At 37.9% G+C, this 20,476-nt stretch overlaps 1 protein-coding gene across 6 annotated transcripts in view; it reads right to left on the reverse strand.

The window, feature by feature from the left end:
- Vps13c (vacuolar protein sorting 13 homolog C) overlaps positions 1 to 18,153 on the reverse strand; it is a 188,869-nt gene extending 170,716 nt beyond the window's left edge. For all 6 annotated transcript variants that reach the window (XM_074066103.1, XM_074066102.1, XM_074066101.1 and 3 more), the window contains exons 1-3: positions 17,938 to 18,153; positions 8,837 to 8,880; positions 6,289 to 6,331 (exon numbers count right to left, since the gene is read on the reverse strand). In XM_074066103.1, coding sequence (XP_073922204.1) covers positions 6,289 to 6,331; positions 8,837 to 8,880; positions 17,938 to 18,037 — 187 coding nt within the window. In that variant the 5' untranslated portion in view covers positions 18,038 to 18,153. The remainder of the gene's footprint in view (positions 1 to 6,288; positions 6,332 to 8,836; positions 8,881 to 17,937) is intronic.
- Positions 18,154 to 20,476: the final 2,323 nt, after the last annotated feature.

The following is a 20,476-nucleotide window of genomic DNA, read 5'->3' on the forward strand; positions in this document are numbered from 1 at the left end:
CCAGTGTTACCTGGGAACTTATTTCCAGGGTTAAAACATCAAATTATTTCTCCAGTATGAATTTAAGCCGGGCACCGGTGGCTCATACCTACAATTCAAGCTACTCTGAGGCAGAGATCAGGAGGATCAGGTTCAAAGCCAGCCAGCGCAAATAGTTCCTGAGACCCTATCTTGTTTTTTTTTTTTTTTTTTAAGTTAAAAGAAAATTTATTGACACATACCATACTTACAAGAGATAAGTATGTTAAGAACAGAGCTCAATGAATTCACGAAATACAGGGAACAGGGAAGATTCATTTTGCCTGGTTTTAAACTTGATTTTTTTTTCTTTTTCTTTTATTATTCATATGTGCATACAAGGCTTGGTTCATTTCTCCCCGCTGCCCCCACCCCCTCCCTTACCACCCACCATGCCCCCTCCCTCTCCCCCCACCCAATACCCAGCAGAAACTATTTTGCCCTTATTTCTAATTTTGTTGTAGAGAGAGTATAAGCAATAATAGGAAGGAACAAGGGTTTTTGCTGGTTGAGATAAGGATAGCTATACAGGGCATTGACTCACATTGATTTCCTGTGCGTGGGTGTTACCTTCTAGGTTAATTCTTTTTGATCTAACCTTTTCTCTAGTACCTGTTCCCCTTTTCCTATTGGCCTCAGTTGCTTTTAAGGTATCTGCTTTAGTTTCTCTGTGTTAAGGGCAACAAATGCTAGCTAGTTTTTTAGGTGTCTTACCTATCCTCACCCCTCCCTTGTGTGCTCTCGCTTTTATCATGTGCTCATAGTCTAATCCCATTGTTGTGTTTACCCTTCATCTAATGTCCACACATATGAGGGAGAACATACGATTTTTGGTCTTTTGGGCCAGGCTAACCTCACTCAGAATGATGTTCTCCAATTCCATCCATTTACCAGCAAATGATAACATTTCATTCTTCTTCATGGCTGCATAAAATTCCATTGTGTATAGATACCATATATTCTTAATCCATTCGTCAGTGGTGGGGCATCTTGGCTGTTTCCATAACTTGGCTATTGTGAATAGTGCCGCAATAAACATGGATGTGCAGGTGCCTCTGGAGTAACCTGTGTCACAGTGTTTTGGGTATATCCCCAAGAGTGGTATTGCTCGATCAAATGGTAGATCGATGTCTAGCTTTTTAAGTAGCCTCCAAATTTTTTTCCAGAGTGGTTGTACTAGTTTACATTTCCACCAACAGTGTAAGAGGGTTCCTTTTTCCCCGCATCCTCGCCAACACCTGTTGTTGGTGGTGTTGCAGATGATGGTATTCTAACAGGGGTGAGGTGGAATCTTAGTGTGGTTTTAATTTGCATTTCCTTTATTGCTAGAGATGGTGAGCATTTTTTCATGTGTTTTTTGGCCATTTGAATTTCTTCTTTTGAGAAAGTTCTGTTTAGTTCACATGCCCATTTCTTTATTGGTTCATTAGTTTTGGGAGAATTTAGTTTTTTAAGTTCCCTATATATTCTGGTTATCAGGCCTTTGTCTGATGTATAGTTGGCAAATATTTTCTCCCACTCTGTGGGTGTTCTCTTCAGTTTAGAGACCATTTCTTTTGGTGAACAGAAGCTTTTTAGTTTTATGAGGTCCCATTTATCTATGCTATCTCTTAGTTGCTGTGCTGCTGGGGTTTCATTGAGAAAGTTCTTACCTATACCTACTAACTCCAGAGTATTTCCTACTCTTTCCTGTATCAGCTTAAGAGTTTGGGGTCTGATATTAAGATCCTTGATCCATTTTGAGTTAATCTTGGTATAGGGTGATATACATGGATCTAGTTTCAGTTTTTTGCAGACTGCTAACCAGTTTTCCCAGCAGTTTTTGTTGAAGAGGCTGCTATTTCTCCATCGTATATTTTTAGCTCCTTTGTCAAAGACAAATTGGTTATAGTTGTCTGGCTTCATATCTGGGTCCTCTATTCTGTTCCACTGTTCTTCATGTCTGTTTTTGTGCCAGTACCATGCTGTTTTTATTGTTATTGCTTTGTAATATAGTTTGAAGTCAGGTGTTGTGATACCTCCTACATTGTTCTTTTGACTGAGTATTGCCTTGGCTATTCGTGGCCTCTTGTGTTTCCATATAAATTTAACAGTAGATTTTTCAATCTCTTTAATGAATGTCATTGGAATTTTGATGGGAATTGCATTAAACATGTAGATTACTTTTGGGAGTATCGACATTTTTACTATGTTGATTCTACCAATCCATAAGCATGGGAGATCTCTCCACTTTCTACAGTCTCCCTCAATCTCTTTCTTCAGAAGGGTACAGTTTTCCTTGTAGAGGTCATTCACATCTTTTGTTAGGTTTACACCTAGGTATCTGATTTTGTTTGAGGCTATTGTAAATGGAATTGATTTCATACATTCTTTTTCCGTTTGCTCATTGTTAGTGTATAGAAATGCTAATGATTTTTCTATGTTGATTTTATATCCTGCTACCTTGCTGTAGCTATTGATGATGTCTAGAAGCTTCTGAGTAGAGTGTTTTGGGTATTTAAGGTATAGGATCATGTCATCTGCAAATAGGGATATTTTGACAGTTTCTTTACCTATTTGTATTCCTTTTATTCCTTCTTCTTGCCTAATTGCTCTGGCTAGGAATTCCAGTACTATGTTGAATAGGAGTGGAGATAGTGGGCATCCTTGTCTGGTTCCTGATTTTAGAGGGAATGGTTTCAGTTTTTCTCCATTAAGTATAATGCTGGCTGTAGGCTTGTCATATATAGCTTTTATAATGTTGAGGAACTTTCCTTCTATTCCTAGTTTTCTTAGAGCTTTTATCATGAAATGGTGTTGGATCTTATCAAAGGCTTTTTCTGCATCTATTGAGATGATCAAGTGGTTTTTGTCTTTGCTTCTGTTAATGTGGTTTATTACGTTTATTGATTTTCATATGTTGAACCACCCCTGCATCCCTGGGATGAAGCCTACTTGGTCATGGTGAATAATCTTTTTCATGTCTTGCTGAATTCAGTTTGCCATTATTTTGTTGAGGATTTTTGCATCAATGTTCATTAAGGAGATTGGCCTATAGTTCTCCTTTTTGGAGGTATCTTTGCCTGGTTTTGGGATAAGTATAATACTGGATTCATGAAATGTGTTTGGCAGTTTTCCTTCCCTTTCTATTTTGTGGAACAGTTTAAGGAGGGTTGGTATCAGTTCTTCTTTAAAGGTCTGATAGAATTCAGCAGAGAATCCATCAGGTCCTGGACTTTTCTTTTTGGGGAGACTCTTGATTGCTGCTTCAATTTCATTTCGTGTTATAGGTCTATTCAGGTGATTAATTTCCTCTTGGTTCAGTTTTGGATGATCATATGTATCTAGAAATCTGTCCATTTCTTTTAGATTTTCAAGTTTATTTGAATATAGGTTCTCAAAGTAGTCTCTGATGATTTCCTGGACTTCCATGGTGTTTGTTGTTATCTCTCCTTTTGCATTCCTGATTCTACTAATTTGGGTTTTTTTCTCTCCTCATTTTAGTCAGGTTTGCCAGGGGTCTATCGATCTTGTTTATTTTTTCAAAGAACCAACTTTTTGTTTCATTAATTCTTTGTATGGTTTTTTTGGTTTCTATTTCGTTGATTTCAGCTCTTATTTTTATTATTTCTCTCCTTCTATTTGTTTTGGGATTTGCTTGTTCTTGTTTTTCTAGGAGTTTGAGATGTATCATTAGGTCATTGATTTGGGATCTTGCAATCTTTTTAATATATGCACTCATGGCTATAAACTTTCCTCTCAGGACTGCCTTAGCTGTGTCCCACAGGTTCCGGTAGGTTGTGTTTTCATTTTCATTGACTTCCAGGAACTTTTTAATTTCCTCTTTTATTTCATCGATGATCCATTCTTCATTAAGTAATGAGTTATTTAGTTTCCAGCTGTTTGCATGTTTTTTGTCTTTACTTTTGTTGTTGAGTTCTACTTTTACTGCATTCTGATCAGATAGTATGCACGGTATTATTTCTATTTTCTTATATTTGCTGAGGCTTGCTTTGTGCCCTAGGATATGATCTATTTTGGAGAAGGTTCCATGGTCTGCTGAGAAGAATGTATATTGTGTAGAGGTTGGATGAAATGTTCTGTAGACATCTACTAGGTCCATTTGATCTACTGCATATTTTACATCTTGGATTTCTTTATTGATTTTTTGTTTGGATGACCTATCTATTGATGATAATGGAGTGTTAAAGTCTCCCACAACCACTGTGTTGGCGTTTATATATGCTTTTAGGTCTTTCAGGGTATGTTTGATGAAATTGGGTGCATTGACATTGGGTGCGTACAGATTGATGATTATTATTTCCTTTTGGTCTATTTCCCCTTTTATTAGTATGGAATGCCCTTCTTTATCTCATTTGATCAATGCAGGTTTGAAGTCTACTTTGTCAGAGATAAGTATTGCTACTCCTGCCTGTTTTCAGGGGCCACTGGCTTAGTAAATCTTCTTCCAGCCTTTCATCCTAAGCATATGCTTATTTCTGTCGGTGAGATGAATCTCTGTAAGCAACAAATTGTTGGATCTTCTTTTTTAATCCATTTTGTCAAACAGTGTGAGACCCTATCTTGTAAACATCAAATACAAAACAGGGCTGGAGCAATGGCTCAAATTGTAGAGCACCTGGCAAGCAAACATGAGGCCCTGAGTTCAGACCCGTTTGCTTAAAAAAAAAATTAATTTCTCTTTGGCTTATAAACTTGCTGAGTTTCTTAAATGCTTCTAGGGTCACGGGACGTCTAGAGGCAATAACAAGATACTTCATAGTCGCCTGTAAGTGTGATAATTTTAGTCAGTACCACCCATATTTATAATGGATATTATCTGTAGTCATCTCCTAGCAAAATTTATTTGGTTGACTTTTTAGTGATAAGATTTTAAAAAGTACAAAATACACCTTTAATTAATATAATTTTTTAAAGTATCAATTCCCTATATGTTTTCTTCTCTCCTTTGTTATAATTCATTATATCCTGGATCTCAAAAAGGTCTTGGAGTTCAGTTAGTTAGGTTACTGTCTCCTTTTATAGATCAAGAACTATTTTTTAAAATTTAAGTAAAAGGATAACTCAGGGGCACCCTCAAATATGGATAGCTCTTTGAAAATAAAACCATACTTGAGCTTACTTAGCCAAAATGACTCTACAGGGTAAGAGTAATATTTCAACTTGAGCAGAAATTTAATATATAATATACAAGCTCTAAGAAAAAGAGTAAAATAAAATATACTTGCAACCTTATATGTAATGGGTCTCTTGTAACTCAGGGAGTAAACCTGGAAAAGCTACTAAATCCTTTGATACTTTAAAAGCAAAAAGAATAAATTCTGAGCTATTATTAAACCTCCCTGCAAGAATATAGTGAATAGTGCAGGTTTTTTAGTTACTAAAACTCATTCAGTATACTGGAAATACAATTTCAATCTGTGTCTAATTTTAAATAAATAAATAAATAATTCCTGAAAGACAAAGGTGTCACATTCACCCTTGCCGCTCCCACAGCTACTTGCATAGTCTTGTACAGAGCATGTGCTTATAAATATTTCAAACTAAAATGATGAATGAATGGTAGTAATTTCTATTTGCTAGGATGTCAATTAAGGATGCAGCACAACAACAGTACTTCTAGGGCACTGCTCACCTGACTATAGTCAGCACTACTTAACAGACAAAAAGTGGTACATCACATAGAGATGCTTTAACTCTCAGGTTAATATCTTCAATTTCATGTGACAAAAACATGAAAATGTTCCTTTACAGTAAAAGGACATATATAACTAATATAAAATGGACCCAAAAAGTTACATCCATGGAAGGCATCTAGGGTTGTAATTTTTATATGTACTTTTTTTTAAGTAAAAAAATCAGGTAATATGGACTACTTAGGAGAACTTTGTAGATTAAATTTCTCATTGAAAAATTTCTCTAGCAAAGATATATGCTTAGGAATGCTCTTAGTGTTAAGGGTTCAGCTGCAAAGACTCTACACTTACATTTCCTCCATACCACATTGCTGCATAATATATCAAGTGAAAATGGTTGTTGAACAAAACATGAGGGAAATCAGCTTAATTTAAAAATTAGTTAATAAAATTTGTAAGTATAAAATTTGTAATATATACAATATATATTAGGCTAAAAACTCTGAAATTAACATAACCCAAAAACCTCTAATACTTTTGGTCAAATGAATAAAGTTTCTTAGATTAAACAGCACAGGCAAAATAAAAAACTAAAAGGACTGAGGATAATTCAAATGAAGAGTAAAGTACTTACCAATTTGGCCAGCCTTGACTTTAAAAGGAACATCTAATTCACTCTTCAGAAGGAAAAAAACATTTAAAAGACGTCTTAAATTATTAAGCACTCCAAAAACTTACTTTGCTCATCATTTAAATATACTTCTAAAAATGAACAAAAAGCAAATTTTCCTTATTTGAGTAACTAATACAGGATACATTTTATAGCTAAAAATGTTTTTACTAAACTTTCATTTTGCAGAAAGAATTCACAAAAGAAGTAAAATTATAAATAAGAAAAACAAAAAAACATCTGTAAATAAAGTGATTAAATAAACCGATTACTTGCAACAAATCAAATCAAAAGATGAGTCCAAGAACAGAAGGACACTGTCTGAAATGCTACAGCAAGAAGACAAATAGTCCTTCACACAAATCAGTTGAAAACAATGACAGAACAATTCCCTCTCAAATAAAATATTTAGTAAATGAATAAATGGAGCAATTTAACACGATATGGTCGATTCCCAACATGTTATTTACTAAATGACCATTTCATTTAGTTAGGTTACAACACAGGCCAAACAATAACAAATTTTCACTCAGGTAGGTTCCAAACTATCAGAAAGATCAAATGACTTTATTCAGAGTACTAAATAGTAACTGGTACTTGTGATGATCAGCTAAGTCTTCAGAATTATTAGAAATTTAACCAGTCAGTAAACCTTCTGCTAGGTGCTATCTTAATGTATATGAGTGCTCTGGAAATCTGGCACCTGAAATATGGTTTGTCAGGTTACAATGAGCTAAAATAATGAGTTTACCTGATCATCTGATTACTCCTGCATCCTAAGTAAACAGGAATGGAATGAAATAATGACAGTTGCTGAGAAAAGTCTTTTGCAAACCAATGGCAACAAGAAAGCAGCTCTACCCACCGAGGAGATAGAAAAAATAAATATAAAAGAATTCACCTGGGGGGAGGTAGCCCAAACAACGTATACATGTATGAGTAAATGTAAAAATGATAAAATAAAATTTAAAAAAAAGAATTCACCTAACACAGGGTACAAACCAGAAACTGCTTATTTCTAAAAATTTGGTCTCATTCTCTTTTTTATACTCCTGAAGCAATTTTCAAACAAAAAAATGTAAAGAACTGTACCAAATTAAAACTTCACGAATCTGACAAAATGGAAAAAGGAGGCTAGTTTGAATTCACAGAAAACATAAATTATAAAATATTTTATTACATTTAATTATAACCAACATTCCAATTAGACTAGCATGGTGTTTAATTTCTCTTCTAAGTATCCTGTTCCCACAATTCTATTTATGCTGATTTTTGTAAAAAAAAAAAAAAAATCAGAAATTAAGAAAAATAAGCTTTATTCCAATCTCTAGCAACATTTCTAAATTTTTAGATAAAATTTTAAAACTTGGCATGCTTTCTCTCTCAAAGAGAGAGAAAGAAGAATTAACTAATTTGAGTACTGCTGTGTGCCAGGCTCTCCTTTTCATCTCAGTCTAGCAACAAAGACACAGATACACTGCTGCTGGACAGTTAACTCTACTCTAGGATGGTTATACTGAAACTCAAGGACATCAGGAAACTGGAAATTTCTCAATTTTTTCTTAATTTTCTTCATTTTCAGAAACCTGAAACTTTTTTTTTTCCTTTTTCTTTTATTATTCATATGTGCATACAAGGCTTGGTTCATTTCTCCTCCCTGCCCCCACCCCCTCCCTCTCCCCCTCACCCCCTCAATACCCAGCAGAAACTATTTTGCCCTTATTTCTAATTTTGTTGTAGAGAGAGTATAAGCAATAACAGGAAAGGACAAGGGTTTTTGCTGGTTGAGATAAGGATAGCTATACAGGGCATTGACTCACATTGATTTCCTGTGTGAGGGTGTTACCTTCTAGGTTAATTCTTTTTGATCTAACCTTTTCTCTAGTACCTGTTCCCCTTTTCCTATTGGCCTCAGTTGCTTTTAAGGTATCTGCTTTAGTTTAGAAACCTGAAACTTTAATTTAAAAAAATTACGTCACAAAATAAACGCAAGCACAATAGCATAAATTTAAACCTAACTGGGGGAGGGGTGTGGTTTTGCTTTCAGCTCAGTAGTTAGGGATGAAATGACTTTCTGAAGTGAGAGTAAAAAGTTCTCTTTTACCTCTTAATATTACCACAAGGCTAGACTATCCATACAGTATCTCCAAAAGTGCAAGTATTTATTAGGTAGCTTGTTAATATCAAGGCCTTATTTACCTGAAAAACATGTAAGGATAATTTTGAAAAGAAATTCCACTCAGAAAAATGTACACTACAAAGCTCTATAGACAAATTAGGTTATAGAAAAACATTCCATTTTTCAAAGCATACTATTTTGATCATTAGGAAAAAAAAACTCTGTATCTTTAATTTCAGATTTTCCTATGGCAAATACTTAAATACATGATCCTTCTCTTAGTGATTCAATCACTTTATCTGGCATCTGATACCAGATGCCTAGTAACCAGTGGTTTCTAAGAGCTTACCAAATTAACTGAATTTTTAGCATAATTTAAATAAAAAAACTTACCAGAGCATTTTCTTTTATCTGTAGATTATCTAAAGCCACATTACCTGCAAAACAAGGAGGAAAAATACAGCATTAATACACCATTTATCTGTCATTAATGCAGCACCAAACACTATGAAAACAATTCTAAGAGCTAAGAACACATGGTGAAGGAAGGGCCTGAAGACCAAACATTCAGGGAGAAGGTGGAATTTTTAATACACCTATATTGCATAGCAAAAAAATGTAGAAAGACACAGGAAAACATCATTCACAGAACATCTAGAGTGGTACAAATTTAAAGGAGTGTGTGTGTGTGTGTGTGTGTGTGTGTGTGCGCGTGTGTCCACAGCATCAACAAAAACACTTAAGATGAGACATCATAATGCTCATAAAGCTTGTTTTCTGCGAATATGAAGTTTGCTAATTTTCGAAAGTAAATAATTAGAAGTGGCAACAAATGAAGAAAAGCAGGTAAGAAGCCTCACAAATGGGCAAAAAAACACTACAACATTATGATTAAGAGAGAAAGGAAAGAATGTAATCCACCAGCTTCTATAACACACTGAAAAGAAATTAAAACCTAAAATAAGGCAATAAGTTCAGGGTCAAAGGTGTAGGGTCATGGGAAAGAAAGATCTGGGAGGCAGAACTGACAGGCATCATCACTGCCCAGGTGTCAGGGTACTAAAGTAATCATGGAAGACTAACAGGTACTCAGCACTGGGGAAAAAAACCTAAAGTACTACACGCTCTAATATTATAAAACTTAGATAAATATTTCTGGTTTGATATTACACAATGAATTGTATAAAATTACAACTGGGACCTCTGTTCATGCCAGCAGAAGGGATCTACACAGCTGGTGGTGCCTTATTTAAGCCATTCAAATAGTTAACAAGGCCTAAGGGCCATATGGAGACTTGCAAACCTGTGCATGAGCTTTCCTCCAGAGACTCTCACATGATGGGTTAAGTTCACCAGGAGTGCTAAGGAGTTATATGCACAAAAGTTGGTAAGGAACTAATACAAATGTGTGAGTATCAGGAATGTCCTCATACAGAGAGGGCTGTTTCGACTGCACTGATCTTTGGTTCTTTGAAGAAGTAATTGGTGATATTTGATAGGTTGATTAGTGAATATTACCAATATGGCTAACAAAGTTAAAGAAGTATATCTAGAAAACTTATAGGGAGAGTATAAGTGATTGTCACTGGGTGGCAGGATTAAGAATTATTTTTTTACTAATGGTTTTCAGTATTATATACTACTTTTTTGGCAGTACTGGAGTTTTAAACTCAGGACCTCACACTTGCTAGGCAGGCACTCTACCACTTGAGCTGTGCCTCTAGCCTTTTTTGCTTTAGTTAGTTTTCAAATAGTCTCTCATTTTGCCAGATCAAACCATTACAGGCATGAGCCACTATGCCTAGATTGTTTATTGAGATGGAGTCTCAATAGTTTTTTGATGGCTGGCCTCAAACCACAATACTCCTGATCATCCCCTCCTGGATAACTGGGAATACAGGCATGCACCAACATGCCCAGCCTCCAATATTACTTTTATGTGGAATTATGATACAAATAATGATAAAGGAAATGGGAAAATAAAATGAAGATAAATTCTAAAGTCAATATGACCTCAATATTTTAATATAAATTCTTCCTATACCTTATATCTACAAATACACAAAAATAACAAAGATCTATTTCTGCTATCCAGAGTCTAACAAATGCATACATACTTCCTGTCTAAAAACAGTGTACTTGACTTAACAAACAGTAACTATAGCAATCTCATTCTATAATTATTTGCACTGAAGGAGGAGCCATGAGTCCTAATACAAAGAGAAGGGAGGAAAAGCAACAGCTTTCAGATTAACACCAACCCGGAGAAAAGAGGTAAAAGTGCGTTCACTCCTTCAAAGATGAGTACCCCAGCTAGAAGTCACTCCTAACACAAGTATTCCCTACTTCACCACACGCTATTCTCACAGACACTGATGCTGCAGTTTCTTTACATATCTTACAAATGTCAAAAATTCCTTTTTGGGGGGGGAGGGGAGAGCAGGGAGAAAGGGTCTGGCTGTATAGCCTAGGCTGGCCTCAAAATCACCATCCTCCTGCCAGGTTTCCAAGTACCAAAAAAGAAGTTTTCCTTCAAAGAAAAATAGGAATTGTATACACATACAAGTAACTTACTGTTATAGCTAGACACCAGGGATACAAACACACAAAGGCCACAGGAAGTTTCTACAAAAAAAAAAGAACAGAAAAGCAAATATTTGTGTCTAAGCTTTAAGGGAAAAAAAGGGTGGGGAGGTGTCAGGATGACTAATTAAGGGAGATAGATACACTTGACTGCCAACAAGGAAACAAATACAGCCAATCCCACCATCAAGTGGACCTCAACCTCATAAAGTCCTGAGACCAAAGTATGGGACAGGCAGGAAAGCTCTGTGGTCTCCTGAGCAGGAATGGCAGGCCTTAAGAATTAGAAAAGCTACAGGTATGTTCTTGCTTCACAGAAGCCTCCATACAATGCTCAAACATTGTGGATGAGCACACGCTACTGAAAAGTGACACATAAAAAATCAAAGCCCATCTTGAAGGATATCTTAAGAAATACCCATGAAAGGATAAACCCTATTCAAAATGTACCTAATAAACTGGTGCCGGTGGCTCACACCCATAATCCTAGCTACTTGGGAGGCTGAGAACAGGAAGATCGTGGTTTAAAGCCAGTCCAGGCAAATAGTTCACAAGACCCCCATCTCTACAATAACAAGAGCAAAATGGACTAGAAGGGTGGCTCAGGAGAGAGGGACTGTTTTGCAAGCATGAAGCTGAATTCAAACCCCAGTCCAACAACAAAAAAAAATAATAACTGATAATTTGTGTTAATAAGCCAGAAGGTGGGAAAGATAGTAAATCTCATTAAATTACAAAATGACAACAAGGGTTAGAATTATCTTAAAAAGAAAAAAAGAGAAAGGAATAGTTTCTAACTTACAGAAAACAAACAAGTTAATGTATTTATGAATCAAATGGAACTGACATGTAACAAGCCTAAGTCCAAGAATGCCTTTTAAACACATAAGAACCTCCAAAATGAACGCAAGAAATGTAGTGATGTCAAACACCTCCCACCAGAAATAATCTCTCCAAATTTCCACAGCAGTTTATGCTGTACATTTACCAGTACTTATCACTTAACTTTGTATAAATCCCCAACCTCACTGTGAGCTCCTTACTTCTTTTCCTCATAGCAGGTATTCAATCAATGCTCTTTTAACTGATTTAGAGTGCATTTAATGCTGGAGTGGGGTGGAAGTAACTACAATAAGAATGTAAATTTAGGCCAAGCATTGTGTGCACACCTATAATCCCAGCTACTTGGGAGGTAGCATCAAAAATTTGAGGCTTGCCCTTGCAAAATTAGGGAGACCCTATCTCAAAAAAAACCCCAAAGGGGTTGGGGACATAGGTCATGCCTAACATGCATGAGGCCATAGATTCAATCTCCAGCAAAAAATAAATAAATAAAAATAACCTTGTATAGAAAACATTTTCAGTTCTATCACATGACTAGATTCTCACAGCCTCTTGGGCAGGAGACAAGGACATCTTTATTAGAAAAGAGAAACTAAGACTTAATGAGGTTAAATGACTGGCCTAAGAATACTATGAGGACCTAGTAAATGACAGTCAGCACTCCAATCCTCCGATGCTCGATGCTGTGTTCAGAACATCACACTCTCTTCCAAACAGCAGAACAGAAAGGGTACAGGATTTAAACTCAGTTAATCTACTTCCTGTGGGGGAAAAAACACCAATAGCAAGGAAGAATCAGACCCAGCCTTGAGTGGCCTGTGTATTTGTAGATTCCACATTTGAGCTCTTCATTTTAAGAGATGTGAAAAAAAAAAAACCTTCAACAATGAAAAGGGTTTCTAAAATTAGCACAACACAGGCATAAGCAAAAAGGAAGGCAGCGTCAAGGGCTTATGTCAGGAGCACTACCAGAAGAAAGGACAATGCCACAGGGGAAAACACATGCAGGAGATGGCACTTCAAAAATGGTCATTTCAGGACTTTAAAAATCTACTCTTTTCAAAACAAAGGAAATTCAGAAGTTGCATTTTACCACCATTGGATACCATACAGATCTTTAATCTAAACTTCTCCTCACTTTATACAAGAAACTGAAGTCTAAAGTGATGAGGTGGTTTGTCCAAGGTTCTACAATTACTTTGTGACAGTTCTAATAAAACCCGTGTCTCCTGACTCCCTGGGTCAATGTTCTTAAAATAAAACATAAAGCTTAATCCAAAACTGTGACTAAAGACAAAAGGCAACCAACAAATAAAAAGGTCATGCCCTCATCCATTTACATAGTGTGAAACTGTGAAAAAAGAATATATGGAGCTGTCTCCTTATTTATTAAGATTTCTTTCATGTATCTATAACATAAGCATTCATCATTTACTTGAAAGTATATCAAAATGTTTAGACATTCATTTTCAAGGAAATGAAAATTACTTGAATTTTTAAATGGAAACTATTTTTAAAACTCAATTTAGTAAATATTGAAGAAAATACTACAATTCATTTCAAAGGAATTTAGTATTTAACTCAAAATTCACCAATCTAGATTGTTTTAGTAGGAGTTCGCAGTTACTGTGTAGAGAAAGGGAGATGGAGAGAAAGGAAACAACAATCTTACTCTTCCATTTCCCTATTGAAACAGGAAGTGTTGGCAAAAAATGAACTTTCTCCTTTCAATGCACTTCAGGATTTGAAGGTCCTGTGTAGAGCAGATGGGTTCCTGGCAGAATGGTTACCAAAAACATCAACTTTCTATTTCTCTTTGGCCCCTATTCCTGTCACCACAGACACCCCTTGTATCCCATACATCTCAGCCACTACTTTATTCTACTTGTCCAGTGGAAGTGAGAGCAGAGTTCTAAATGGAGGATTTTCCAGCTCCTCTACAGTAAATCACTTTGAAAAATCAAACTGACAAACATTCTACTTAAGCAACAGTTCTATTTAAGCCAAATTGCAAAAGATCTGGTATTTCAACATGCTTTTTCAAATGTATATTACTCATAAACAATTATGTCCTGGACACAGCTCAAATAGCTAAGACCTATGTGATTATGTCCTGGTACCAGTCAATGGGGAACAAAAACCACATGAATTTTGCTTTATGCCCAGGCAGCACATGCCCACCAGGCACTTTTCTTATCTTTGGAAACTTGACTTACAAACTGTTGGAGCAAATGTTTAAGTATTGCCAAGTGCAAATTTAAAGAGTTTTTTTTTTCTTTTATCTTGTAAGAATTGTTTGGAAAATAAGAAACGTTTAGATATGCAATGTTAGCTCTATACATAATTACCACACTACAAGACAGATGCCAGTAGTTCATGCCTATAATCCTAGCTACTTGAGAGGCTGAGATCAGGAGGATCATGATTCAACTCTAGCCTGAGCAAATAGTTCTCAAGACCCCATCTCCAAAATAACCACAACAAAACAGACTGGAGATGTGGCTCAAGTAGTAAAGCATTTGCTTTCCAAGCACAAAGCCTGAGTTCAAATTTCACTCCCACACAAAATACTACACTAGAGAATATAAAACCCAGGAGTCTGAAGCTAGACAAAATTTAGGAAAACGAAAGAAAGTAAAGCACATTGTTTCCTATCTACTCAGATAGGTTTGTTTATCATCACTGTCTTTTGTTATTAACAATTACAAAGGATTTTTACATCATTTTTATCACAAACACAGTGAGTGTTACATAGCAATTTCACACATTAGTAAATTGAGGCTAAAAAAACTAAAATGTTCTCCCCAGCTAGTAAATAATCAGAGATCCATTTTTCTCAATAGCTTGGCATTAAAAAAAAAAAAAAAAAGGTCTTTAAAGAAAACAGTAGTGTTTCTGTTTTGCTTGTTTGTTTTTGATGTGGTTGTTTTTGTTCGCTTGTTTTTGCTTCTCCAATTTAAAAGCAACATCCAGAGTTTACATCCTGATTCTAGACTTTCCAATGATTTTTCCCATCATTTTCACTGTACAATTTCTACTTTACTGTAGATTTCATTGTGAATGCCTGTATATGCATCAGCATAAACACTGCCTAATCTTTTTGAAGCCTTGTTAACACAGTAATTCCTGAGATCTAAGCAATATTATGCATTTTTACTGGCATGGTACCTTTCTGTCACTTCTCAAAGACATTTGTTTCTCTCATTAGAAATTTCTTAAGAACAGTATGTTTTCTCTAAGTCCTCTTTCACTCCTTATTAAGATGTGTTCACCATCCAGTAGGCCTCCTTTAAATGCAGGAGACAGTGTCAGTTTTTTCCTTAAACCAGCGGTCCTAAACTAACATTTGGGACTGGGTAATTCTGCATTACAAAGAACTGTCCACTGCACTGCAGGATGTTTAGCAGTATCCCTGGGGCCTATCCAACATATGCCAGCAGCACACGTCTGCCCTCAATGTGACACTAACACTATCTTAGACATTGCCAATATCGCCCAAGGAAACAAAGTCCTCCCCCATTGAAAACCACTGCCTTAGCAGAGTTAAATACTCCAGTTAAGGAATAGCAACTTATCTCCAAAAACAGTGAGAACAAGTATGTGAAATTTCTACAGAATTTCTTCCCTTTCTGAACACTTGAAAACTCAACATGAAAACCAAATTCACAAACATGTAAACCTTATTTGCTAATGCAAATAGTTTGCAAGTAAAACTACATAAAACTTTCAATTCTCCTAAAACTGTCAACACCAACCAGATGTCGTATCAGCTATTTTATTAAATGAATATTCCCTTTTGTTTACCTTAAAACATTTAAGACTAATTTCTTCAGCATATTTTCAAAGAACAGAATTAGTTAACTCAGATATGTTCTTTCTATCTGAAGGGGAATTAGGGTTCTAAGACAATCTATTGAGCAATAACTGCAAAAGCACATGACTTCTAGCTTATACAGCAGTCACAAAAATAACACAGCACATCTTTCTAAAAGCAGAGCTGTGGGATGATAAACTCAGGGAATAGCTAAATGAATGTTCACTGGACCATTTGTGAAAGAAATGGATTGACTTGCTCAGGCCTGTTGTACAGTTAATGTAGATTCCAGGCAGAATACCTTATTCTAACACACAGAAAATAGGATGAGGTAGAGGGTACAGCTCAGGGTTGAGGGCTGTCTGTCCTGTATGAGGCACTGGGGTTCAGTCCCACCACCACAACTAATTTCATCCAAAAAGAAAATAGCATAAAAGAAAAAAAGTCTCCATTCCTAGATTTCACCCAAAAGTGATAGGAGGAAATGGCCTAAACTTATGATTCTTGAATTTCAGTCAAAATCTTCAGGCAGTGCACTCAATGTCACAGTAAAAACATGGACAGTTGGAATCACAGGATATTGATACTGCAAGGCCCGTCAGATGCCACTATGTCCAACCTCTAATTTTAAAGATAAATTTGGTGCTGAAGGGACGGTCACTGTATCTATGCACTTCATTTCATTAAACAGATTCACCTGGGGAGTAGTGACAGTGACATATGAATATCATATTGCCAGGTAATTACACAAAGTTTTCAGGATATAAAAGCACTGTTCTATGAAGGTTTACATTAAGAAACTAAGGTCCAGTAACATGAATGGCTTGTCCAGCACAGCACAGCATGAGGCCTAGAATCCAGAGCTCTCTCAGATTTCACATTTGCTAAGCAGATGCTTTTTGAATTTCAAATGTTTACAAACAAGGAATAACTGGTATTACTGCCCATATTCTGAAAAAATGCCAGATCTCTGCAGAAGGCACTAGACATTTAGTTCCTTCAACCTTTCTTTTACTTCCCTTTCTTATACTGGGGGGAAGGGGTAGTGGGCAAAGTGTGTATTTATGGGCAAACCACAGTGAACCAAAAAATTATCAGTCACCCATGAAAAACAGGCTCCTCCACAATTCAGGGCAGCACCGAACAGCACTGCCCAGTATAAATGTGTAGTACGTACGTGAAATTGTAATTTTAGGAGCAAGACCAAAAAATAACAAAAAGGAAAAGAAAAATTTCAATCATTTCATTACATAATCCTAACATTAAAAAATTACTGAGACACTGTTATTTTTTCCTGTGCATAAGGAGAAACGCCCCTAATGCAAACCCAGCGTGCATTTTGTATTTGGAACACGTCTCGTTTGGCACCAAGCACATTTAAGGTGTGGAACCCTTAGGGTATCATGGCGACGGACAGCCCAGATCTGTTGTTGACAAGATGTGTTTGTTGACAATTAAAAGCAGTTCCAGCCATGTGAGTAGTATGGAGATTGCCCTCCAAATCTCATATAAGGCGAAAAAGTACTGCCAATATCCCCGAAGCTTAACACAGAATTCCAGCAAATAATTAAGCTTTACGCTTTTTAATTTTATGTTGCAGTGCTGGGGATGTACCCCAGTGCCTCAAGCATGCTAGACAAGCGCTCTACAACTGAGCTACATCCTCAGTCCGAACCACGCTTTTTAAAGAAATGACCAAGTACAGTACTTATCTATTTGGATGCACTTAATCTCTGGATAAACCCCTTGGCAGACTTTCCTAAACATACAACCAAGCAGACACCCAGTAAGTGACGATGCTGGTCCTGGCATGAATTTCGCTCTAGCGCTCCAAAACAAAACTGAAAGTCCCCGTCGTGCTAAGGGAAAAGTCGATTTTAAGGGACGAAACCACTTCCTAGGAGCTGGCAGCAGAGTCCCTGGGGATGGGCCTGTCTTCCCTGCCTGTCCCTCCCCAAGCCCTGCAGAGCAAAAGACCAGTTCCTGCCTGCTGTGAGATGCTGGCGAAGATGAGTGAGAAAGACCATCTCCTTTTCTTTTCCTGGGAGCCGCTTTACTGAGCAAGGGCCCCAAGGTCGGTCGTGGCGGCGGTGGTCGCGGGGACCCGTGGAAAGGACAGGGAGGCGAGGGCGCGCTCCCGCCTCCTCCCGAGCACACGGCTCTCACCCGCCCGGCACCCGCACCCACCTCCCCGCGAGGCCCGAGGACGGCCTGGCGGGGCGGGGTGTCGGCGGCCCCGCGCCCTCGCGCTTACCGCCCCAGATGCCCAGCTTCAGCTGGGACTTGTTCAGGTTCTCCACATAGTTCCCCAGGAAGCGGTTCAGGAGGTCCGCGACCACCGACTCCAGCACCATGATGAGCCAGCCTAGGCGCGGCGAGGAGGGGGAGGAGCCGGAACCACAGAGTCTCTGAGAGCTGCGACCCCCGCCGCGGATCACAACGCCCCGCCCGCCCCACGACGCGCCTCGCGCGCCCGCGTGACGTCGCCAGTACGCAGGCGCACGTGGTCGCCGACCCCGCCCACCCAACCCCGCGGCCAACAAGCAGGAGATTCAGCGTTTGTCAAAGCGGCGCTTACGACCCGGGGAGAAAAGGGTGCTGCCAGCAATATAGCTGGACATGGCCGCCCTACCGGGGCGGGGGGGGGGGTCCCACTCCACCTGCCGCGAAGCCGCAGCTTCCTGAAGCTGCTGCTCAGAAACACACTTTGATCATTGAAAAGCGGGAAGGGGGCACAGCTGCATCAAGATGGCAAGGTAGAATAGGACCCCAAAATGCGTTGCCTTGGAACCGCAAAGTTTCTCCCTCTGACATCAAGCTTAGTTAATTCACAAGTCACTTCTTTTCATTTTCTACCCATTACGAAAATAACAGCCAACCTCTTTCTTGAACTGTGAGTTACCTCTTATTTCTATATGACTGTGCCACGCTGTCCCTCATCTGTCTGCCTGGCAGGACATTCAAAGCAGAGCTTTTAAGGCTGGTGAAATTGAACCTCCCGCTGACAAACCAATTCTCTCTTTACAGAACTGAAGGCTTTTTTTTTTGTTTTCACTCTGAAACATATTTTCGTAAATATTTTTCAAAAAGCTGTTGACATACAATGAACTTCTAAGACATGCTAAGATTACTTACAGTCACAAGGATATATTAAATGTCTTGCTGCAACGTTGACATAAGGTGGGAAAGGGTAAACAATATACACTTGTACAGTATACAAAAGAAAAAATCAGGAGGCAGAGGAAGGAGGATCACATTTCAAAATCAGCCTCTGGCAAATAGTTCTTGAGACCCTACTTCTAAAAAAACCCATCACAAAAAGGGCTGGCAGGTGGTTCAAGTGGTACAGCACCTTCCTACCAATGCCAAGTCCCAAGTTCAAACCCCTGCACTGCCAAAAAAGAAAAAAAGTGAAAACTAGATGACACCTTTCAAAAAGTAACAATTCTTAAAATTTTTTTTAAAATCTCTTCATTTTTTGTTAGTGCTGGAATTGAACTTGGCCTCATGCTTGCTGGACCAGCATTGGACTGCCTCCTGCATAGAGGGGCTTACAAGAATGACCCACCATGTCCAGTACCCCAACATACACACCATTACTCAACCGCACAAAGCTAAGTATAAGCCATGACACCATGAAATGTATGAAAACTAAGGAAAGTTAAGTAAGAGACAGAAGTGGATAGCACAGTATTAGTGGCAGAGGGAAGCTTACAGAGCAACTGGCTAACCCAGCACCCTCATTTGACAGAAGGAAACACTAAGTACCTGAAAGAACTAAGGGATTTGCCCAATGCCCTTCAAATTAGTGACAGGGCTAAAATACAAATGACCTGGCACCCTGGTCTGTGTTTTCTAGTACTTCACACTCAGTTGGATTGAATGAGAAGTGTAAGTCAGAACATTGGTATTGTATTCATTCCTTATAAACTCTCTTTTTGCTTCTCTTGACACTCACCCTCCTGTGTATTACTTTTGTAAATCTTTTCTTATTTTTTGACTGACACATAATTGTACACTTTTACTAGGTACAATGAAATGTGATGTTTTGATTCATGTATACATTGGGAAATGATCTACACAGGGTAATTATGCATATCCACCGTTTTCAACTTTTATTGTTTCTACAAATAAGTATTCAGAGTGCTCTCTTCCAGTTATTTTGATCTACAATACATAAATGATAGCTATATTCACCCCACTATGCCCTAGAACACTATAACTTATGCTTCTTTTACACACTGAACCCATCGTGTAGTTTTTCCCCATTCTTCCTTCCCAATAAGTGTGCTTCCCAGTGTTCAATTTCCTTTAATTCGGAGAGCACCTCCCAGCCTCAAAATGCTGTGTAATCTCAGTTCACTTCACAAAATCATTTGCATCTTCACTACTGGATGTTCCTATGGCTACCACAGTCGTCCTCTGATTAGATTTGTGAGGTCCAGGCACTCGGCCTCACCTGGAATACCGTCTTCTCAGGACTGGGTGGCTCATGCTTCCATGTTAAATAAGACATGAGGCTTATTTTGATCACAGGACACCAGGGACGCCACAGAACATCTCAACTGTTTTGAAGGAATACTGAGGTGTTTTTATTAAAACAAAAGCAAATCTGTTTTGTTTTTTTTCCATTTTTCTTTTATTATTCATATGTGCATATGAGGCTTGGTTCATTTCTCCCCCCTGCCCCCACCCCCTCCCTTACCACCCACTCCGCCCTCTTCCTCTCCTCCCCCCTCAATACCCAGCAGAAACTATTTTGCCCTTATTTCTAATTTTGTTGTAGAGAGTAT

Source organism: Castor canadensis, chromosome 2 (genome assembly GCF_047511655.1).
Source record: "Castor canadensis chromosome 2, mCasCan1.hap1v2, whole genome shotgun sequence".
Lineage (NCBI taxonomy): Eukaryota > Metazoa > Chordata > Mammalia > Rodentia > Castoridae > Castor > Castor canadensis.